This window comes from Microcaecilia unicolor, chromosome 13 (genome assembly GCF_901765095.1).
Source record: "Microcaecilia unicolor chromosome 13, aMicUni1.1, whole genome shotgun sequence".
Classification (NCBI taxonomy): Eukaryota; Metazoa; Chordata; class Amphibia; order Gymnophiona; family Siphonopidae; genus Microcaecilia; species Microcaecilia unicolor.
The window spans coordinates 25,093,545-25,118,117 of NC_044043.1; the positions used below are offsets into that span (position 1 = coordinate 25,093,545).

A 24,573-nucleotide genomic window follows, 5' to 3' on the forward strand; every position below is an offset into this window, starting at 1 on the left:
GGATGGAAGGGGGAGATAGAGAGAGGGCAGACAGTGGATGGAAGGGGCAGAGACAGAGGGCAGATGGTGGATGGAAGGGAGAGAGAGGGCAGGTGTGGATGGAAGGGAGAGTGAGGGCAGACAGTGGATAGAAAGGGCAGATATTGGATGGAGGGGACAGCAGAGAGGGCAGACACTGGATAGCAGAGATAAAGCGAAGACAGATGCTGGATGGAAGGAAGATAGTGAAAACAAGGAAAGCAGAAACCAGAGACAACAAACTAAAAATATCTTTTTTTTTTTTTTTTGCTTTAGGATAAAGTAGTATTGTAGATGTGTTAATAAATGGTTATAAATAGAACATGTAAATAAGGTAATCTTTTTATTGGACTAATTTTAATACATTTTGGTTAACTTTCGGAGAACAAAACCCCCTTCCTCAGGTCAGGATAGGATACTGTGACAGCACTATACTGTATTGACCTGAGGAAGGATGTTTTGGCCTCTGAAAGCTAAATGTATTAGTCCAATAAAATGATATGATTTGTTTTATTTCTATTTGTTAATTTGTAAAGTGGTGATTGGTATTTGTTAGTTTTCTTTTCAAATTTACATCTGCTGTCTTTATATTTTCTGTTTCTGTGGTGTTGCATTGTATGCTCAGTCTGGCCTCTTGGGGGTTCAGTTTAATTTTTGTCTACATAGAAAGTTTATGATTACTTATTCTATAGTGGATTAGGGTGTATCTGTGTCTGTGAAAAAAGACACGGCTTTCAGCTGGCATTGACTGTGCAGGATTGACGATCTGTACTATTCTGTCTGTTTTGTTTTACAATAGGTGAATTGATGATCTAGTGCTCACTGTAGTGTTTAAGATGCTTTCCTTTTCCTTGTGTGACTCGTACAAATTACTGCTTATGGTATGCTAGAATTGCTCTATAGGTCCTGAGTGTTTTGTATTCTCAGTATGCCTAGTACTGGATTTTGGAGGGGGGGGGGGGTTAAAAAATGACCAGCCCCGGATGCCAACTACCCTAGGTACGCCACTGTCTGACAAATAGGATCAGAACCAACCACTGATACATGCTTCTGCCAGCCGTGCTAGTACAATATTGTGGTCCATGGTGTCAGAAGCTTCAGAATGTACATGTGTAGGTTTGCAAAATGGCAGGCATGCACATGCAAGTAGATTTTTCACACGTTGGTGTTGCATATGTAATTTACATGCATGAGTTGCTCTTCGCAACTTACATGTACAAGTTATGAAATACATTCTTGCAAGTGTAAAATTGCCACATTCTCCATTCAGGTTTTCAGATGTATCTTTGTAAATTGGCTACTCCCACTGCATGTGTAGGTAAACATGCATGCACGTCTGCATTTATTTTAGAAAAGACTGTGGTCGGGAGATCCATTTTTAAAACACTACCAGACCGTACACATCTTGGCCTGGACATTCCAGTTTCTACATTCTATCGAAAATGAGACAAAACCTTTAGTGAATAGGCCACTGAAGGAGAAGAGAAAGGAAATATACAGAAGATCTAAACATAGAGACAGATGCAGGAATAGGCTAATGACAGACCCAGGAAATGAGTCTTGTGGATTCTTCTCATGTTTCTTCACTTTAGCTGTAAAGGTGAAGAAGTGAAATTATTTCACTACTCAAAAAGAGGAATGATATATGCAAGAAAATGCCTTCATACCAACAGTGTCCTGGATTCACAGGAGAAGGAAGAGTTCACTCCAAGGAGTCATCCCATCAATTTTACTTTTGCAAATGCAGATATTTTGGCACTCCCCTCTCTTCTGTAAGATTGTTAGAGCCTCATGTAGCTGAAAAACCAGAAGCAGCCAAGCCATGACCAGTTTAACCATCAGGCAAATTAGGCAGTCACCTAGAGTGGCAACTTGTAGGCACCAGCTGAGAGCAACTGCATTCAAAGTAGGTCTAGTTGGAAGCAAGTTCAGAAGACTGTACATCTGGCCAATGACTCACAGCTGATGGAGTAATAAAACCGCATCCAGACACCTAGAGATTAGATGAAACAGAAAGGGATTACTCAATAACGGTGGTGTGCTGGTTCTCTGCCTTGTTCTACATCTCCTTTGGTTCTACATCTTGACCACTTAAAAAAAAAAAGGTTTTGCCTCAGACTGCTGACTACTTTCCAGCAATATTACCAGAAAATCATATAGGGGAGCTGAGGAATAGCAAGACAAGTATATACTTTGTAGTTGAATGTGAACATGTTTTTCAGTACAAGATCCTGTGTCCCTACAATATTCTGGGGCTACTTCTGGGATACCTTCTGTTAGTATCAATGGAGAACTGACTGAACAAAGAATGGCCCAGTAACTAGATGTCAGACTTGTGAGTTCTTGTACCAACTAGAGCGCTGCTGAGCCTGGTACTCGGACCAGGTTCTGCTTGGCGGTCAGACAACGGGTTTCACCTGCGCCGACCGCAGTTCCCCAGAGGTTGAGCCTGCAGGACTTACGAGACGGAGCAGGAAGCGGGGTGGTGAACGTAATGGCCAGACAGGCAGCAGGCAAGAGAGTGATCCAGGTACAGGCAAAGTCAATAGGCAGGCAGCGGGCAAGGGAGTCATTCAGGAACAGGCAATGTCAACAGGCAAGAGAGTAATCCTGGCACAGGTAAAATCAATAGGCAGGCAGCAGGTCAAGAGAGTAATCCAGGTACGGGCGAAGTCAGTAGGCAGGCAGCAGGTCAAGAAAATAATCCAGGTACAGGCAAAGTCAGTAGGCAGGCAGCAGGCAAGAGAGTAATCCAGGTACGGGCAAATTTAGTAGGCAGGCAGCAGGCAAGAGAGTAAGCCAGGCACAGGCAAAATCAGTAGGCAGGCAGCAGCAGGCAAGAGAGTAATCCAGGTACGGGCAAATTTAGTAGGCAGGCAGCAGGCAAGAGAGTAAGCCAGGCACAGGCAAAATCAGTAGGCAGGCAGCAGCAGGCAAGAGAGTAATCCAGGCACAGGCAAAGTCAGCAACGAGGGACAAAGTAGAGAAGAAGCACACTACTGAGCAAGTAACACCTACCAAAGTAGAAGCCGAAGCATGGAGTCCAGGAAGAGCTCAGCTGATAAAGTGCTGGCGTCTGACATCAGCAGGGACCAGCAGGGAGAAGCAGCACAGCCATAGGACAAGAGCAGGGGAAGGAGGAACTGGAAGACCAATAGGAGAGAAGCAAAGGAAGCCAGGCAGAGAGAGAGCAGAGCCAGGTGCATGGAAGCAAAGCAATCAAGGAGCCTGCAGCCAGAGAAGAACAACACACACATGGCTCAGGGCTGTGCCAGTCAAGTGTGCATGCCGAAGGATCCCGCGCAGGCCAAGGACGCCGCTTGCGTTGAGGTAGGGGACATGACACTAGAAAAGGATTCAGATGGGTTTCTTGGGCTTATGAGCCAGGTTTGGCATCAGCTCTTCCTTAAATAAGGAAGTTCACCATTTAATGCAGATTTTGGGTGGCCTGTGTTTCCTCCAGCTTCTATGGGCTTCCAGCTCAATGAAAACTGGCATCTTTGGTACATTACTATGGAGGTAATTTCTGAAGGGTTTTCTATGGTTAAACAAGTGCTTATCTAAAAACTATGGACAATCTAAGCAACTTTCGCAAATCTCTGAAGACACATCTCTTCAATACAGCCTACAAAAAGAACCCTTAAAGACACAAATCACCTCCTAAACTATCCTATCTAACATCATCTTCTCTAATTCCTCATCCATCTTCTGCTTACTTTTGATTGTATCCAATATCCTGTCATGACTTTGTCATAACACTCTGTAAGCCACATTGAGCCTGCAAATAGGTGGGAAAATGTGGGGTACAAATGCAATAAATAATAATAATAATGTAAGTCCCTTCTGAAAAACTGTCCCCTTTCTTGGGAGAAAAAGGAGCGACAGCAGAAGCAGGACTGGAAGTATGTAAATGAATTTCATTTTTTAATTACCATGATTGTTTTAACCATTTGAACTTTGCTTTAAGGCTCCCCATGGTACCGTCCTGTTGCTGTCTTGCAGGTCCAAGGGGAGTTTCAAATTAGACCTCCTCACACTTCCTTTTACAATTACCCTAATTTTCTCCTTCTTAAGCTACTCCCCTGATCTAGCCCAGTCACTGCAATGAGCCCAACAGTGACGTTCCTAGGGCAGCTGACACCTAGGGCGGATCGCCAGTGCAGCGCCCCCCCCCCCCCAGCGAAACGACACCCCCCCCCGGTGCATTTTTACCTGCTGGGGGGGGGGGGGGGTGCCGCGCGCCTGTCAGCTTCGCTCGTTCCATGCTCCCTCTGCCCCGGATCATGAAGTAACCTGTTCCGGGGCAGAGGGAGCACGGAACGAGCGGCGCCGAAAGGCGCGTGGCACCCCCTCAGCGGCGTGCACCCGGGGCGGACCGCACCCACCGCCCACCCTAGGAACGCCACTAGTTCTCAAGAATGACTTCCCCAGAAGCCGAAATACATAACATAGCTTTGGATTTATAGCCCGCCATACCTTTCATTTCTTAGCAGAGTACAATCACAAGAAGCAGGACATTATCAGGAAATACAAAAACAGTACAATCATAAAACTAATACTAAAATAACTATTCTATGGTAATCCATTGTTATTCGTTTTTGTTACCCAATACATATTTTATGGTGCTGTCTAACATTTTATAGATCAATGAAACAGTTAAAAATAGGCTATCTCCATGCTAAATTTTGCTTCTTGATTCGCCAGGTTTCACAAACAGCTGTGGAGAAGCATTTTCGATATGATATCTAAATCTGACTTTCGACGTTTTGCAGAACCAAACCTTGGATTTGCCCGTTCACTGGGCAAATCTCATTTATCTGCACCCTTCTACTCCACTGTTAACTCCACACTTCATTCCTTTTATCTTGCTGCACCATATGCCTGGAATAGACTTCCTGAGCCGGTACGTCAAGCTCCATCTCTGGCCATCTTCAAGCCCACCTTTTTGATGCTGCTTTTAACTCCTAACCCTTACTCGTTCAGTACCCGTATTTTATCATTTCCTTATCTCTTATTTGTCCTATTTGTCTGTCTGTCCTAATTAGATTGTAAGCTCTGTTGAGCAGGGACTGTCTCATGTTGGTGTAGTAGTAGTAGTAGTTGCCTTGACATCCAGAGGTGCCCAGTTCAAATCCCACTGCTACTCCTTGTGATCTTGGGCAAGTCACTTAACCCTCCATTGCCTCAGGTACAAAACTCACCTTGAGCTACTACTGAAAAATAGATGTGAGCAAAATCCAAATTTTAAAAAATAATAATAATAATGGTGAGTTTAAAAAAACTAACATGGAATAATATATACACATGTTTAACTAGAAAAATAAATTCACAGTTCTACACAGTGGGGACATCTGTACTTATATACGTATTGTCACATATTGTCGATATGCAAAGGCACTTATCCAGGCAGCAGTGGCTCCAACCCCATTAAGTGTCATTAATTGGATATGAACATTTACTCTGACCATCTCGGCACTATCTGGATTAGTTGGAGGTTATCCAATCAGCAGCACTGCTACTGAGATAATTATCTAGATAACTTAGCACAGCAAAAAAAGTGTCCTATCCTAAGTGCTCTCTGAACAGCGGCTAAATATTACTGCTATCTAGAGAGAACTCAACAGGTAGTTGAACTCTGGAATTCGCTGCCGGAAAAGGTGGTTAAGGCAGTTAACTTAGCGGACTTCAAAAAAAGGTTGGACGGCTTCCTGGAGGAAAAGGCCATAGAATGTTATTGAATGGACGAGGGAATACAGTATTTCTAGGATGGGTGGGACAAATTGCTTGTTCTTTTGGCCACTGTCAGTGACAGGGTGCTGGGCTCGATGGACCCTTAGTCTGTCCCATTATGGTGATGCTTATGTACTTATGTAACTGCTAGCTTACTGCTCTATCTGGATATTCATCTACAGCCACTATTCAGATACAATCACTAAAAATCTTGATTTTTTACCTACAAGTGGCTGGTGTTAAAAAAACAAAACAGCCCCCCCCCCCCCCCCTCCAATAACACTGAACCTTGTGGGCTTGATATCAAGTGGAAAGAGTTTTAGTGATGTACAGTGTATCAGCAGGGTGTGCATGCAACTAAAACCCACTTGGACATAGGAAAGTACATAAGTAATGCCACACTGGGAAAAGACCAAAGGTCCATCGAGCCCAGCATCTTGTCCACGACAGCGGCCAATCCAGGCCAAGGGCACCTGGCAAGTTTCCCAAGCGTACAAACATTCTATACATGTTATTCCTGGAATTGTGTTTTTTTCCCAAGTCCATTTAGTAGTGGTTTATGGACTTGTCCTTTAGGAAACCATCTAACCCCTCTTTAAACTCTGCTAAGCTAACTGCCTTCACCACATTCTCCGGCAACGAATTCCAGAGATTAATTATTGGTTAGGTGAAGAAAGCTTTTCTCCGATTTGTTTTAAATTTACTACACTGTAGTTTCATCGCATGCCCCCTGGTTCTAGTAATTTTGGTAAGCGTGAACAGATGCTTCACATCCACCTGTTCCATTCCATTCATTATTTTATATACCTCTATCATGTCTCCCCTCAGCCGTCTCTTCTCCAAGCTGAAAAGCTCTAACCTCCTTAGTCTATCTTCATAGGGAAGTTGTCCCATCCCCGCTATCATTTTAGTCGCCCTTCACTGCACCTTTTCAATTCTACTATATCTTTCTTGAGATGCGGCAACCAGAATTGAACACAATACTCAAGGTGCGGTCGCACCATGGAGCGATACAACAGCATTATAACATCCTCACACCTGTTTTCCATACCTGTCCTAATAATACCCAACATTCTATTCTCTTTCCTAGCCGCAGCAGCACACTGAGCAGAAGGTTTCAGTGTATTATCGATGATCGCTTTCCTAGCCGCAGCAGCACACTGAGCAGAAGGTTTCAGTGTATTATCGATGACGATACCCAGATCCCTTTCTTGGTCCGTAACTCCTAACGTGGAACCTTGCATGACGTACCTATAATTCGGGTTCTTTTTACACACATGCATCACCTTGCACTTGCTCACATTAAACGTCATCTGCCATTTAGCCGCCCAGTCTCCTAGTCTCGTAAGGTCCTTCTGTAATTTTTCACAATCCTCTCACGAGTTAACGACTTTGAATAATTTTGTGTCATCAGCAAATTTAATTACCTCGCTAGTTACTCCCATCTCTAAATCATTTATAAATATATTAAAAAGCAGCGGCCCTAGCAGAGACCCCTGAGGAACCCCACTAACTACCCTTCTCCATTGTGAATACTGCCCAATTAACCCCACTCTCTGTTTCCTGTCCTTCAACCAGTTTTTAATCCACAATAGGACATTTCCTCCTATCCCATGACCCTCCAATTTCCTCTGTAGCCTTTCATGAGGTACCTTGTCAAACGCCTTTTGAAAATCCAGATACACAATATCAACCGGCTCCCCTTTGTCCACATGTTTGTTTACTCCGTCAAAGACTTGAAGTAAATTGGTCAGGCAAGATTTCCCCACACAAAAGCCGTGCTGACTTGGTCTCAGTAATCTGTGTCCTTGGATGTGCTCTGTAATTTTGTTTTTAATAATAGCCTCTACCATTTTCCCCAGCACCGACGTCAGACTCACCGGTCTATAATTTCCCGGATATCCCCTGGAACCTTTTTTAAATATCGGCGTTACATTGGCCACCCTCCAATCTTCCGGTACCACGCTCGATTTTAAGGATAAATTGCATATCACTAACAGTAGCTCCACAAGCTCATTTTTCAGTTCTATCAGTACTCTAGGATGAATACCATCCGGTCCAGGAGATTTGCTACTCTTCAGTTTGGTGAACTGCCCCATTACGTCCTCCTACCATGAAGTCAGTAGGTTTCTCCGACTCATCCGCTTGAAAATACCATTTCCGACACCGGTATCCCACCGAAATCTTCTTTGGTGAAGACCAAAGCAAAGAATTCATTCAATCTCTCCGCTACGTCTTTATCTTCCTTGATCGTCCCTTTTACCCCTCGGTCATCCAGCAGCCCAACTGATTCTTTTGCCGGCTTCCTGCTTTTAATATACCGAAAAAAATTGTGCTATGTTTTTTTGCCTCTAATGCTATCTTTTTTTTCGTAATCCCTCTTGGCCTTCTTTATCTGTACCTTGCATTTGCTTTGACACTCCTTATGCTGCTTGTTATTTTCAGACGGTTCCTTCTTCCATTTTCTGAAGGCGTTTCTTTTAGCCCTAATAGCTTCCTTCACCTCACTTTTCAATCACGCCGGCTGTCTTTTGGACTTCCGTCTTTCTTTTCTAATTCGCGGAATATGTTTGGCCTGGGCCTCCAGGATGGTATTTTTGAACAGCGTCCATGCCTGTTGTACAGTTTTTACCCTCTTAGTTGCCCCCTAAGTTTTTTTTTTTTTAACCGTTCTTCTCATTTTATCATAGTCTCCTTTTTTTAAAGTTAAACGCTAAAGTTTTGACTTCCTGTGTATAGTTACTTCAAGGTTGATATCAAAACTGATCATATTATGATCACTGTTATCAAGCGGCCCCAGTACCATAACGTCCCTCACCAGATCGTGCGCTCCCCTTTCACAGTAACATAGTAGATGTCAGCAGATAAAGGCCTTGTAACAAATCAAGGGTTCGGATATTGCTTTAAAGATTGTTCACACATCAATAGGCACACACATATTACATAACACTCTTATGCAGTATACATACATCACCACAGGATTGTAGCCTTCATCTGAGCTGTAACATCAATCGGGGAAGCACCGATGACTGCCCAGAGATTCTGCGGGACAATTCCACACTGGATAGAGGCGTCCCTCAAACCAGGTTCAGAGCTTCTGTTTTAGCCAGAGCTTTCCCCTCTTTTTATAACAGCTCACAAACAAGTGTGCCTGGAACAGAACAATGAGTGGCCAATCTGCATTCCTCTCTCCCAGGCCCCCTCTGATGAAAACACCAGCCTTTGGACTTGTTTCTCAGCACAGTCCTGTAGTGAGTTACCCACCGCAATGGAGCGTTGTGGTAGCAACCTGTCAAACAAATATTCTGGTAGCAACAGGTCAAAACAAACATTCTGCATGTCAGAAAACAAATATTCTGGGTCAGCATAAGTATCATATTATACTCAGTGGTGTGCTGGTAAATTTTTAACAACAGGCTCTCTCCCCGGTCCACCTCGGCGCCCCCCCCCCCCCCCCGTCCACCTCGGCTGCGCCCCTCCGTCCACCCCTGCGCCCCCCGTCCACCCCTGCGCCCCCCAAAAAAAACAATTGCAGAGCTGGCTATACCCGGGGGCGGGGGGCAGCGGCCAACACATTACTCTCTCCAGAAAAAAAAAATTATATGATCCCAGGTTCCAATCTAATTCATGTTTAATATGGGATAAAATGCCATAAATAAGTAAATAAACATAAACTTTTAACGTTCAGCACCTGATTCTCAAAGTGGCCATATTCCAAACACTATAATGAAAATAAAATTATTTTTTTTCTACCTTTGTTGTCTGGTGACTTTGTTTCTCTGATCATGCTGGTCCAGTATCTGATTCTGCGGCTCTCTATCTGTTCCCTTGACTCCGTTTCCAGGGCTTCCTTTCCATTTATTTCTTTTCTTTCCTCCTTTCTTCTTCATTTCTGGTCCTCCGCATACTTGACTGTACAGTGGATCCAGCTTCTGCCTATTTTCTCCATCCATGTGCAGTTTCTCTCCTCACTTCCTTTTCCCTCATCTAATCTCCTTCCTCTATCTTCCCTCCATGTCCAGCATTTCTTCTCTCTCCCTTCCCTCCCCTCCATCCATGTCCAGAATTTCTCTTGCTCTCCCTGCCATCCATGTCCTGAAACTCTCCTCTCTCCCCTGCCCCTCTCTATCCATCCATACCCAGCAATTCTCTTCTCTCCCCTGCCCCCTCTGCCCAGCAATTCTCTCCTCTGCCCATTCATGCCCAGCAATTCTCTCCCCTGCTTCCCTCTGCCCATCCATGGCCAGCAAATCTCTCCCCTGCCTCCCTCTGCCCATCCATGGCCAGCAATTCTCTCCCTTGCCTCCCTCTGCCCATCCATGCCCAGCAATTCTCTCCCCTGCCCATCCGTGCCCAGCAATTCTCTCCCCTGCCTCCCTCTGCCCATCCATGCCCAGCAGTTTTCTCCCCTGCCTCCCTCTGCCCATCCATGCCCAGCAATTCTCTCCCCTGCCCATCCATGGCCAGCAAATCTCTCCCCTGCCTCCCTCTGCCCATCCATGCCCAGCAATTCTCTCCCCTGCCTCCCTCTGCCCATCCATGGCCAGCTGTTCTCCTCCCTTGCCTCCTTCTGCCCATCCATGCCCAGCAGTTCTCTCCCCTGCCCCCCTCTGCCCATCCATGGCTAGCAAATCTCTCCCCTGCCTCCCTCTGCCCATCCATGCCCAGCAAGTCTCTTCCCTGCCCCCCTCTACCCACCCATGCCCAGCAGGTCTCTCCCCTGCCCCCCTCTACCCATCCAGCGATTATCCTCCCTCCCCTGCCGCTCCTTCGCTCCCACCCTCCCCTCCGTCTTTTTTGAATTACCTCCGTCAAAGCGCCGCCATTTAAAGCCCTGCTGCGTGCTGGCTGGCCGTCTCCAGGCTTCCCCTGCTTGATTCGGATGATGTTCGTGCCTTAGTCCCGCCTTCATTCTGACGTCATTTCCTTTTTCGCGAAGGCGGGACTAAGGCACGAACATCATCCGAATCAAGCAGGGGAAGCCTGGAGACGGCCAGCCAGCACGCAGCAGGGCTTTAAATGGCGGCACTTCGACGGAGGTAATTCAAAAAAGACGGAGGGGGGCGAAGGACATGGTTGTGCATGCTTCGGAGCGGCAGGGGAGGTAAGCATGGCCAGTGATGGCGCCCTCCTGCCATGCTTACCTCCCGCAATGGAGCCGGCTCGCCCCCAACAACAACCGGCTCGCAAGAGCTGTCAAAATTTAACAAGCGGCTCTTGCGAGCTGGTGCGAGCCACCTCCAGCACACCACTGATTATACTCCAACACAGGCCTGTACAGTCCATCCAGTCTGCCCAACAAGATAAAGGTGTAATGCGATATTACATATGCAAACTTGATCTTGATTTCTCCTTGCCATTTTCAGGGCACAGGCCATAGAAGTTTCCCGGTACTGGTCTTGTTCTCCAACTACTAAAGCTGTCATCAAAGCCCCAAGCTAGCCAATCCAAATCTATCTGGCCACAATCAGGGCACAGACCATTGAACTCTGCCCAGAACTGGCTTTTTCTCTAGCGGCACCTTATACCTGGAATAGACTTCCTGAGCCTGTACGTGTAGCTCCTTCTCTATCTGTTTTCAAATCTATGCTGAAAACCCACCTTTTCACTTCTGCTTTTGGCTCCTAGCCACTACTCATTTGCCTCCCCCTTGTTCCTTCTCACCCAGTACTTCCCTCGCCCTTATTGTCTTGTTTGTCTGTATTATCTTAGATTGTAAGTTCTATTGAGCAGGGACTGGCTCTCTCTGTGTCAGGTGTTCAGCGCTGTGTGCGTCTGGTAGCACTATACAAATGCTAATAATAATTACTGGACTTTCCATCTAATTACCTCTAAGTTTGTTTGGTTCCATTTTTTCCATACAGGATTCATGATCTTTGAGTGCTGGTACTACATTAAGACTGTACCACCAGGTACAACACATCAGATCCAAGGGCACCAGAGCCTTTATAGAAATTGAGTGTCCAAGGCTTGAGGTATATGAGTGGGGGTCCCTGGACTTCTCCATGGGATCTTTGAGTTCTCCACAGTTGCAGATTTCTTTGGGGGTCCCTGATGCCGCTCTCTCCATATCTTTCCTTCCTCCCTTTTTTCCAATTTAGTCAGTTGACTCTTTGGAAGCCCTTTTCCTCCCCCTCCTCAAGTTCCTTTGGCTGTCCCTTTTCTGGTCCTTCCTCACTCCTAACTAGCAATAGAACAGAGCTTCATACTAGTCCTACCTGCTGCCACCTCTACCATGATGTTCTTAGTTTTGTGGTCTGAACAGTGGCAGAGACTTCAAGAGGCAGTTATGAAGACAGGGAGAAGGCAGGAGGAAGATCAGAGAGGGAGGGAAGAGATGTCCCCTGCTACTAGCACTACTGATCAGATCTAGAAAATGCAATGCATTGACCTGGATTCCAAGACCATCTCAGATTCTCATTTATCAGCCCTACTGATAATGTCCAGCAATGAACAAAAAAGCAAGTCTTACCAGCACAAGAGGCATTAAAACCCGGGCAACAGATAGAATTTTTTTGTCAGTGTAGTTCTCTCTTTTGTAGGCATCTGATTTGGAAAGTCCTTGGAGAAGGAGAACTGGACCTGAGGTGAAAGCAATAGAAAGGAAATTCAGCCTTAATTCAGATACCTGCAGCTCACAGAAATGCAGGGCTGCCGAGAGGGGGGGGGGACAGGGGGGACAAAATTCCCTGGGCCCGGGTCTCCAAGGGGGGCCTGGCGCCGCACTCCCCGGTCTCACCCGCCCGCCCTCGACTCCGTCGACAGCCCCTCTCTGTCCGCCACCGGGCCCCCTGCATTCAGATCGATTTGGCAGCATCACCTCCGTGTGAAAGTGCAGCGGCAGATCACCTCCCTTCGGGCCTTCCCTCCCTGTGTCCCACCCTTGTTTGATGTAACTTCTTGTTTCGGCGAGGGCGGGACACAGGGAGGGAAGGGAGGCGATCTGCCGCTGCTCTTTCACACGGAGGTGACGCTGCCGAATCGATTTGAATGCAGGGGGCCCGGTGGCGGACGGAGAGGGGCTGTCGACAGAGCCGAGGGCAGGCAGGTGATACTGGGGACTGTGGCGCCGGCGGCCTTAGCGATCGGTGGGGGTGGGGAGCAGTGGTGGCAGGGCCTCAGGGGTGGCCTTGCTCTGGACCCGGCTCAGTCTCTCGGCCGCCCTGCAGAAATGGCAGCTACACATAGGGATGGCATGTCCACACTCTTAAATAACTGGTAAGAACCAGGTAATAAAGCAGAGTTCCTAGTCTGTAATGGGGTTCTCTCTGTAAAATTACCCCCACAAATGGGTGATATCTGACAATGACCAAGACTAGGTGTCCTAGAGTTCAGAAAAACTATTTTTCTTCTAAGCATACAGGTGGTCCTACTCAAGTTATCTCAGTCTAATACAGAACATAACATTCAACTTACCAGGAAGGTGGGTAGAGCTGTATCTCTGTGAGAGTTAAATACAGGTTAGGAAACTGCTTTCACCTACAACAAGCAGCATGAAATCAAGTGTGGTATCCTACAGATGTTTTTTTTAAATTATTATTTACCTTTGATTTCTGAACTTTTGCGTGTAATCCGGACAAATCAATAGGGAAGTTGATTCTCAACTGAAAAAGCCTTGGAGCACTGCTTGTCCAAAAGACTGTCCCTTCAAGGCACACTTTGAGGCATATTTTCAAAGCACATAGCCTCCCAAAGTGCTTTGAAAATATGCCTCTCTGTCTTGTCTTAAATCTTTTTTTTTTTTAATATTTTTTTATTAAGGTACAGGACATCCACATTTAACACAATACATGCAAATACATGACCTTTCCAGATTAGAACTGCAAATGAACAACGTAATCTGTGCTTCATAACACAAAACAATCTGTGCTGCAAATAACAAACTCTGAAAACCATACACACTCTGTTGGTAACATCCGAATATAATCATTTAACAGTGCAGGTTTCCTAACCACCTTATTTTGTTTATTCCTCCCAAGCCACCAAATTTATTCTTTATCCTCCTCCCCCCACCCCCCCACTCCTGGAGCAGACAGACCCAGCATGCAATACTGATACACAGAGAGCTATAGGCCTGGCCACTTCTGTGCCCAGAGGATTGAGCTCTCTCTCTCTCCCAACTGGCCATTTGTGTCATCTTTACCATCCAATGATGCACTGTTGGTGGTTCTTCTGTTACCGAATTGACTAATATGATTTTTCTTGCCAACATGAGTGCCACACACACAAAACGCACTTGAGAAGGAGATAGCCCCCGTTCCTTTAAATTTGTTTCATCTCCAAAGAGCAACGCTTTATAGTTCCACTCCACTGGAACATTTGCTCTAGGCCCTCAACACACCCTCCCAAAATGTATGCAGTTTCGTGCACTCCAAGAAAGTATGCACAAGATTACCTACTCTTTGTTTACAGCGCACGCACATATTATCCTCCCACAGCCCCGTTTTCTTCCCCTTTTCCCTGGTAATAAATGCACCATGTAACACTTTATACTGCATTTCTTGTAGAAGAACACTGGGCGTTACCTTAAATGCTCCTACAAAGCAGGCTGAAAGCATGTCCACTGTAACCTCTTCTCCTAGCTGTTCCCCTCACCATTTTGCTAATGTCGCGTTCCTCACCTGCGACTCGGCTGGAGGGGGCACGGGGCAGGAGAATCAGACCGACGCTGGGCGTCCCCAGCGCTCCAGATGCATGCTGTCGGCCGTTTGGATGGCTCCGGCACTCCGTTGTGCTGCGGTTGCGGCTGGGGAACGTCGGCTATGTTGGGAGTGCCGGCGTCCCCGAAGAAAGGGATCCTTGCTGGGCGTGAAGCCCAAGAACAGGGAAGACATTCCTCTTGACGCCCGGAATGGCCGTTCGCGGCTGACGCCGCCTCCCCCTACTGGCCAGCCAATCCAGGGCTGCTTGGCCATCGATGTTGCTCCGCCTCCTACCAGCTGTTCCCTGCCCTCCTGATGGGGAGGGCTATTTAGGAGCAGCACTTTGTGGCACTCTCTGCTTCAGCTTCTACTCGTGTGGATTCCTGGGTACCTGTTTCTCTCATTGTTTGGACTACTTTTGAACTTTGCTTTGGACCTGGACTGGTTTTGCTTGCCGCCTGCCTTGGAACCTTTGCTTTGGACCTGGACTGAGTTTTGCTGGCCGCCTGCCTTTGAACCTTTGCTTTGGACCTGGACTCTGCCTTTTGCTTGCCGCCTGCCTTGGAACCTTTGCTTTGGACCTGGACTGAGTTTTGCTTGCCGCCTGCCTTGGAACCTTTGCTTTGGACCTGGACTGAGTTTTGCTTGCCGCTTGCCTTGGAACCTTTGCTTTGGACCTAGACTGAGTTTTGCTGGCCGCCTGCCTTTGAACCTTTGCTTTGGACTTGGACTCTGCCTTTTGCTTGCCACCTGCCTTGGAACCTTTGCTTTGGACCTGGACTGAGGTTTGCTTGCCGCCGGCCTTTGAACCATTGCCTGGACCTGGACTGAGTTTTGCTGGCCGCTTGCCTTTGATCCTCTGCTTGGGGCCTGAACTGAGTTCTGCTTGTCGCTCGCCTGGGTTCTCCAGCCTGGACCCAGACCGAGTTCTGCTCGCTGTGATCTGGCTTGGATTGACCGTCGGGGAGCTTGGTATCTATTCTGAGTCCAGAACAGACCTCCACCGAAGTTCCTTGCCCTACTTCCTCAGGTAAGACCAGGATTGTTCAGGGGCTCACATCTTGTTGTTACTGGTTGCAACAGCTAACCCTTAAAAAAAAAGTGCTTTCCTCTGTTCCCTACCCAGGGCATACCACACAGCAAGCTTATTAGCCTCCCGCGGGACCTGACAAAAAATCTTATCCAGCTGAGAGAACGTTGGGCCACACGCTCCCCTGGGAGTCAACGTTGCACAATAGTGCCGCCATTGCAAAAAGGCATAAAGTCTGCTTGCACCAAACTCCATGTCTCCTGCACCTGCTGAAAGGAAGAGAGTCTCCCCCCCCCCCCCCCCCCGGCCCCTTAAATTGGCCCACATATCTGCATCCTTTACGCTCCCAAACCTGAAAGCAAGTCGCTCTCTGTCCTGCCGAAAACATCGGGTTATCAAACGCTGCTAAGAAAGGGGAGGGGCCTGACGCCCGCCCCCCCCCCCCCAGCACTTCTCTCCACCACACCCATGCACGCCTCAACGGTCGAAGCAGGGGCCCCAGACCCCCTCCCCGCCGGCAGCTGCAAGAAATTAAAGGCTGAATGCAATGGAGACCCCCCCTCTCAGATATATTTTGGTGCAAATCTCACTGCTCCTGTATGCAGCTCATGAATCCAATGGAGTAGGGTGGCCACGTTATACAACCTGAGATCCGGTAAATTCAGCCCTCCTCTGGTTCTGGGCTGTGTAAGTTTGACCATTCCAATTCTAGCCCTGGGTCCCGCCCAAAGAAAAGACCCAATAAATCCTTTATAATATAATTCATCCCGCCTCATAATCCACAAAGGCAGCATCTGCAAGAGGTACAACAACTTTGGCAACATAACCATCTTGACTAGCGCCACTCTGCCGAGCAAGGAGAGTGGCAACTCCTGCCACCTATGAAACTTTGGAAGGCTAAGTGCTTTGAAAATGAGCCTCTTTATCTACCAAAATTTCGGAAATCACTAAAAACTAATCTATTCAAAAAGGCATACCCCAATGATCCAACCTAAATGCCTCAATCCTGCAACACAAGGAAACTACTACCCGACCTGGACAAAGCTTAACCCTTCCTCCCTATTCCCTAATGTGTTTATCACACATGAACCTTCTACTATATCACTTTGTATCTGTTATACAGGAACTGGCGATCGCCACCACGGTACTATGTAAGCCACATTGAGCCATAGGTGGGAAAATGTGGCATACAAATGCAATAAATAAATAATAAAAATAAAACAGAGTAAGGTTAAATGGTCAGTATTTTCAATAGAGAAGGGTAGTTAGTGAGGTTCCCCAGGGGGTAGTGTTCTATTGTGGATTAAAAGCTGGCTAAAAGATAGAAAATGGAAAGTAGGGGTAAATGGTCAGTATTCTCAAAGGAGAAGGATAGTTAGTGGGGTTCCCCAGGGGTCTGTGCTGGGACCGCTGCTTTTTAACATATTTATAAATGACCTAGAGATGGGAGTAACTAGTAAGGTAATTAAATTTGCTGACGACACAAAGTTATTCAAAGTCGTTAAATCGCGGGAGGATTGTGAAAAATTACAAGAGGACCTTACAAGGCTGGGAGACTGGGCGTCTAAATGGCAGATGATGTTTAATGTGAACAAGTGCAAAGTGATGCATGTGGGGAAAAAAGAACCCAAATTATAGCTACGTCATGCAAGGTTCCACGTCAGGAGTTACCGACCAAGAAAGGTATCTAGGAAAGGAATGGAAAACAAAAATGAGGACGTTATAATGCCTTTGTACCTCTCCATGGTGCGACCGCACCTCAAATATTGTGTTCAGTTCTGGTCGCCGCATCTCAAAAAAGATATAGTGGAATTAGAAAAGGTGAAGAAGGGCGACGTAAATGATAAAGGGGATGGGACGACTTCCCCATGGGGAAAGGCTAAAGTGGCTGGGGCTCTTCAGCTTGGAGAAAAGACGGCTGAGGGGAGATATAATAGAGGTCTAAAATAATGAGTGGGGTGGAACGGGTAGACGAGAAGCGTCTGTTTACTCTTTCCAAAAATACTAGGAGTAGGGGGGCATGCAATGAAGCTACAAAGTAGTAAATTTAAAACGAATCGGAGAAAATCTTTCTTCATTCAACATGTAATTAAACTCTGGAATTCGTTGCCAGAGAATGTGGTAAAGGCGGTTAGCTTAGCGGGGTTTAAAAAAGGTTTGGTCGGCTTCCTATAGGAAAAGTCCATAGACCATTATTAAAATGGACTTGGGGAAAATCCACTGCTTACTTATGGGATAAGCAGCATAAAATGTTTTGTACTTTTTGGGGATCTTGCCAGGTATTTGTGACCTGGATTGGCCACTGTTGGAAACAGGATGCTGGGCTTGATGGACCTTTGGTCTGTCCTAGTATGGCACTACTTATACTGTCAAGGAGGTATCTCATCGTCAAGGACTTCATATATTTTAGCTTTAGACGCATCCTCCATCTCCAGATGAACTGGGATGGCACGAACCATGGTCCGCACAAAAGAAACACTCTCTTGCAGGCTGTTGCTTCTCCATAGGCAGGAAGGATTGAGAGGGAACATTTGAGAACTCCTCATCTGAGATGTATTGAGGATCCTGATCAGACTCCCATAAAATCTCCTCATCAGAGTCGGCAAAAAGATCCTCATGGGAAGGCCGAAGCTGATGCTGGCAGCATCCAGGAGAATGTTGCACCCCTGAATGCAGTGACATTCTCTCTCAACTGACGTCAAGGGAGTGGCAGAAAACGCATCAGTGGACTCCTGGGCCACAAATGGCATCAGTGTTGGAGGCCTAACTGATGACTGGGAGTTATGCAGGGCTGCAGGCACTGTCACAGCAGGCGCAAGCACCTTAGAAGCCGATGGACACCAGCATAACATCCCTGCCAGGAGATCAGGGAGCAAGGACTGGATGTGCAACTCAAGAGAAGCCATTGGGAAGGGCTTGGGAACTGGGTCAGAGACAGGCTGCTTAACTGCCGGGGTCAATACAGACAGCTGGTCCTGGCTGTATATAGACCCATGCGTTGGCGCCATTGAAACGGAGAAGGAGCTGACCTCCTGGCGCCAATGTTTGCTGGGGACCAAGTAATCCTGTGGTACCCCTGCACTCTCAACACCATGCATCAAGGGAGACTCAGTGCAGACTAGGATTATGTGGAATAGACACATGTCCTCAGGGCCGGGTCCAAAACTGATTGATTGCTGCAGGTCCTGCAAAGCAGGCTACATTGAGATAGTTAAGGACACACATCTACACCAGAGGAAGTAGCCATATGGACACTTGATACCGGTACAACACCGAACTGCGATTTCGCCACTGAAAAGGTCAATGTTGGAATTGAAAACAGTGCGAACTGCACTCCAAAAGGTTTTTGTCCCTGTGTGGCTTGGGCCAGTTGAGTTCTTTTCTTCATATGAAGACAAAGATCACAGGCAGAGAGGAGATGATCAGGCCCTAGACACTGTATACACGAAGAATGTGTATTGTTACCTAAAACAGTTTGGTTTCATCAGTCAAAGTGCTGAAAACCGCTGGCAGCTAACAACATAAGAACACAAGAGAAGCCATACAGGCCGCACACTGAGCACAAGATTTCAGGCTATGATCTACACCACCACCTAGATCTTTTTCTTGAGTGCTGACCCCCAAGGTGGACCTTAGCATCAGGTAACTATGATTCAGATTATTCATTCCAATGTGCATCACCTTACATTTGTCCATATTAAATTTCAAATTTCATCTGCCATTTGGATGCCCAGTCTTCCAATCTCCTAAGGTCTTCCTGCAATATTTCACAATTCGCAAGTGTTTTTACAACCTTGAATAGTTTTGTATCATCTGCAAATCTGATCACCTCACTCGTCGTTCTGATTTCCATATCATTTATAAATATGTTAAATGGCACCAGTCCCAGCACTGATCCCTGCAGCACTCCAATATTCACTATAGAGAAATTACCATTTAACCCTACCCTTTGTTTTCTGTCCAATAACCAATTCCTAATCCACACCAGATTATCTCCTATCCCATGACTTTTTAATTTTCTTAGGAGTCTCTTATGAGGAACTTTGATAAAAGTTTTCTGAAAATCTAGATACACATATATCAACCAGCTTACTTTTATCCACGTGTTTATTCATGCCTTCAAAAAATGATGTAAATTGGTGAAGCAAGACTTCCCTTGGCTGAATCCATGCTGACTCTGATTAAACCATATTTATCTACATTTTCCATAATTTTATTCTTTATAATAGTTGCCACTATTTTACCCGGCATGGATGTCAGGCTTACTGATCTGTAATTTCCCCAATCACCCCTGGAACCTTTTTTAAAAATCAGTGTTGTAGTCTGATGCAATTTCCTGTGGGCAGAAGAACTAGGGGCTGGCCAAGAGCAGCTTGCTGCTGGCAAGCTATGTAAAGTTTACAAGACCGTAGGGAGTTGGGGGTGAGAGATGCCAGAGCCATGGGGTGGGGGGGGGGGGAAGAGAAGGCTTAACCATTAGATCGGGGGGCACTGGCAGTGATGTCAGAGGCTGGGGATTTGGGCGAAAAACAGCCATATAACAGTTCAAAACAGTTGGCGTCTTGAGCCAGTGCCTAACCTGGTCTAATGGTTAAATGGCCTGACAGCGGGACTTCCTCCTCCCCTGAGACTTGTGAACACTGCCTTCACAGCACGCCCAGCCATCGGCAATCTGAGGATCAGAAGCCAGACTTGGAAACCAAACCCAGATCACATAGCACTGAGAGGGGGCCATCCTGGAAATAAATTTGAAGTTGCACTGGGTCAGATTCAGCTATGACTAACAACAAATCAACCAACAATATTAATTAAAAGCCTGGCTGACAGACAGGCTTTGATTTCAGTTTGGTTCATCTATCCCATTTTTTAGGAATTAAGTTCCACTGCAGCAAGCGGAATGAGAATACTGCTCACAGAAACACTCCACTTTTAAGCAGACAGCAAGACATTCAGTCCTACCTGCCGGAACAGCTCCTCCAATGGATATCTGCAGGCCTTCTCCCTCAAGCACTTTATCAGCCGCTCGATGAACACAGAGCCTTTTGTAGGATGTCTCCATGACAGGGTATCTGGAGAGAAGACAGTAGTCTGTTAGTGCTCTGGAGCGCTCAATCTGTAACTTTTTGCCTCCCAGGGATATGAAGGATGATCCAAGAGCCAGAATGCAACTAATTTACAACTGTGTGTCCACCTCTAACAAGTAATCCTAGCACATTCCAACCCTAGTGTATGCAAGCAAGAAGTGAGAATCCACAGCACAAGTGGAACAAACCAGAGGATTCCAGAAGAAACCAGATCACCACTGATCTAAAGGCATGTTATATTTTCTACCCCATTTTGATAATATAATATGGGATGTATGTCTTTACACATAACCAGGGCCGGTTTTCCCAATGGGCAAAAGGAGGCAGCTGCCCAGACCCCTGCATATAGGGGGTCCAGCCAGCCACCCTGTTGTCCATTGGTAAATTCATCTTCGAATGTGGTATCAATCTTTCCATCCTGCATCTCTCCCTCTCCCATCCCTAGGATTCTCTGAAGTACTCCTCCAGCACCAGCAATTAAATCAGTCAGCCTTCTTCCAGTGTCGGGGTCTCTTCAGGCGTATCCCACTTACTCTGATGTAATTTCCTGTTTTCTGCGTAGGCAGAACGCGCCTGAAGAGAGGCCCCAACACTAGAACAAGGCTGACTGACAATCACCGATGCCAGAGAAGTAGTTTGGAGGATCCAGGGTTCAGGAGAGAGAGGAAGAGATGCAGGATTCATGCGGGGTGGGGGGGGGACTGGACTGGACTGGAGGAGGGAATGAAAAAAGAAGAGCTGTGGGAGCAGACCACACAGATATGTGGCCCTGAGGTGAAGTGGGAACGCAGAAAGAGACAGGGGAGAAGATAAACATGGGAAAAAATAGAAAAGAAAATCCTCCCCTAAGAAAGACACCACCTTGCAGTGGTGGAGGGGCTTCTGAGTTTCAATGACTCAGAGGGCTATGCTGAAGGGTTACACATATCAGACAGGCCTCTGAGGAGAGTGGAAAGATGGCGACCTGAAGCTCGTACGCTCAATGGCCCAGCCTGCCCTCTGAAGTTTTGTCTTTGTTTACTTGAAATTTCCTCTCTGCAACTGCAGTTACCTTAACTGAGAGGAAGGGGACAATCGGAGGTCAGCCGCCGATGGCCAGAGTTTTGTCCCCTGTGCAGCAAGTGTGGGACCACTGCGCGATGAGCTGCCCACAGATGACTGGGTTGGTGAGTCCTTTGATTAGCGCCGGCGAAGGAGCGTCGATGCTCTTGGATCTGGAAACAACTTCATCGCTCTCGAATCATTTAACCACCATGTGCAAAAGAGTGGAGGAGTGAGTTAGGAGTCCATGCTGAAAAGGAAGTCGTTTACTACTACTACTTAGCATTTCTATAGCGCTGCCAGGGTTACGCAGCGCTGTACAAGTTTAAACATGGGGAAGGACAGTCCCTGCTCAAGAGAGCTTACAATCTAAAGGTAAAAACTATGTAGTCAGTGTAGGTATCAGGAATGGGAAGGTGGTTAGGCGCCAAAAGCAAGGGAGAAGAGATGGGCCTTGAGTAAGGACTTGAAAATGGGCAGGGAGGGCGCGTGGCGTATGGGCTCAGGAAGTCTGTTCCAGGCATAAGGTGACGCGAGGCAGAAGGGGCGGAGTCTGGAGTTAGCGGTGGTGGAGAAGGGTACAGAAAGGAGTGATTTGTTCTGAGAGCGGAGGTTATGGGTGGGAACATACGGGGAGAGGAGGGTAGAGAGGTAATGGGGGGCTGCAGATTGAGTGCACTTGAAGGTCAATAGGAGAAGCTTGAACTGTATACAGTAGCGGATCGGGAGCCAGTGAAGCGACTTGAGGAGAGGGGTGATATGAGAGTATCGGTTCACGCTGTATATAAGACGTGCGGCGGAATTTTGGACAGATTGAAGGGGGGATAGGTGGCTAAGCGGGGGAGGCCAGCGAGGAGATGGTTGCAATAGTCAAGACGAGAGGTAACGAGCGAGTGAACGAGGGTTCGGGTGGTCTGTTCAGAGAGGAATGGGCGAATTTTGCTAATATTATAGAGGAAGAAGCGACAGGTCTTAGCTGTCTGCTGGATATGGGCAGAGAAGGAGAGGGAGGAGTCAAAAATGACTCAGAGATTGCGGGCTGAAGAGATGGGGAGGATGAGGGTGTTGTCAACAAAGACAGAAAGTGGGTGAAGAGGAGAACAGGGAAAGACAAGGAGCTCAGTCTTTGCCATGTTCAGTTTCAGATGCCGGTTGGACATCCAGGCAGCGATGTCTGAAAGGCAGGCCGAAACTTTGGCCTGGGTTTCAACTGTCATGTCGGGAGTGGAGAGGTAAAGCTGGGTGTCATCAGCATAGAGATGGTACTGGAAACCATGTGATGAGATCAACGAGCCCAGGGAGAGGTGTATATCGAGAAAAGAATCGGTCCAAGGACAGATCCCTGAGGGACCCCAACAGAGAGTGGGACGGGGGTGGAAGAAGAGCCATTAGAAAATACTCTGAAGGTGCGTTGGGAAAGATACGAGGAGAACCAGGAGAGGACGGAGCCCTGGAACCCAAATGAGAGGACAGTGTGTCAAGAAGTAAATTATGATTGACGGTGTCAAAGGCGGCAGATAGGTCGAGGAGGATGAGGATGGAATAGTGACCTTTGGATTTGGCAAGAAACAGGTCATTGCAGACTTTAGAGAGTGCTGTTTCTGTTGAGTGTAGTGGGCAAAAGCCGGATTGAAGCGGGTCGAGGACGGCCTGAGAGGAGAGGAAGTCAAGGCAGCGGCTGTGGACAGCACGTTCAAGTAATTTGGAGAGGAAGGGTAGAAGAGAGATGGGGCGGTAGTTGGAGGGACAGGTGGGGTCAAGTGATGGTTTTTTGAGAAGTGGTGTGACTACAGCGTGCTTGAAGGTGTCAGGGACAGTGGCAGTGGAGAGAGAGAGGTTGAGGATGTGACAGATTGAGGGGTTAACTGTAGGAGAGATGTTGGTGAGCAGATTGGTGGGAATGGGATCAGAGGAACAGGTGGTGCACTTAGAGGAAGAAAGAAGGCGAGCAGTTTCCTCTTCGATGATCTCAGGGAAGGAGGAGAAGGAGGCCAGGTTAGGTTGGTTGAGGGAGTGGGTTAAGAAGTCACAGGAAGGAGAAGGCTTGGAAGTGAATTCAAGGTTTATCTTCTGCACTTTATCGCGGAAGTAGTCAGCTAGTGTTTGAGGAGAGAGTGAGGGGGGGTGGGAGCGGAGGGTACTTTTAAGTAGGGAGTTGAGGGTGGCGAAGAGGCGACGAGGGTTGGAGCCAAGAGAATTGGTTAATTGAGAATAATATTCCTGTTTGGCAAGGAATAGGGAGGACTGGAAGGAGGATAGCATGAATTTGTAATGGGTGAAGTCTGACAGGGTGCGAGATTTCCTCCAGAGTCGTTCATCAGAGCGGGTGCAGGAGCGAAGGTAATGGATGCAAGGGGTTAACCAGGGCTGAGGATTAATGCGCTTAGTGGGGCGAGAGACAGATGGTGCTAGGGTATCCAGAGCAGTGGAGAGAATTTCATTGTAGGTAGAGACAGCCGTGTCGACAGATTCAGAAGACGAGATGGAAGGGAAGAGAGTGGAGATGTGAGAGGATAGGGTAGGGGGGTCGACAGCTTGGAGATTCCTGAAGGCAGTGGTTATAGTTGGGCGAGGTTGAGGGGGAGGGTGATGAAGAGTGAGGGTGATTAGGTGATGATCTGAGATAGGAAGGACTGAGGTGCAGAAATTGGAAGGTGAGCAGGAAGAGAAGAGAACGAGGTCGAGATAATGGCCATCACGGTGAGTAGGGGTGGTACAGCATAGTCGGAGGTTAAAGGAGGATATCAGAGTGAGGAATTTAGAAGCGTAGGAGTTGGATGGGTTGTCAACGTGAATGTTAAAATCACCAAGAATGAGGGATGGAGATGCGGGATCAAGAAAGACGGTGAGCCAAGCGTCGAAGTCAGTAAGGAATGAAGAGAGGGGCTTATCAGGGGGGCGGTAGATGACTGCAACTCTGAGTGGTAATGGGTAGAATAGCCGGATGGAGTGAGCTTCAAAGGACGAGAAGCAGTGAGACTGCGGTAGGAGGAGGGGTTGGAAACTACAGGAGGGCAAGAGAAGTAGC

General features: G+C 47.2%; 1 protein-coding gene across 1 annotated transcript in view; it reads right to left on the reverse strand.

The window, feature by feature from the left end:
- Positions 1-1,035: 1,035 nt before the first annotated feature.
- LOC115482582 (caspase-1-A-like) overlaps positions 1,036-24,573 on the reverse strand; it is a 101,812-nt gene continuing 78,274 nt past the window's right edge. The window contains exons 7-9 of the mRNA XM_030222486.1: positions 20,380-20,489; positions 12,221-12,330; positions 1,036-2,011 (exon numbers count right to left, since the gene is read on the reverse strand). Of these exons, the coding sequence (XP_030078346.1) occupies positions 12,235-12,330; positions 20,380-20,489 (206 nt within the window). The 3' untranslated portion in view covers positions 1,036-2,011; positions 12,221-12,234. The remainder of the gene's footprint in view (positions 2,012-12,220; positions 12,331-20,379; positions 20,490-24,573) is intronic.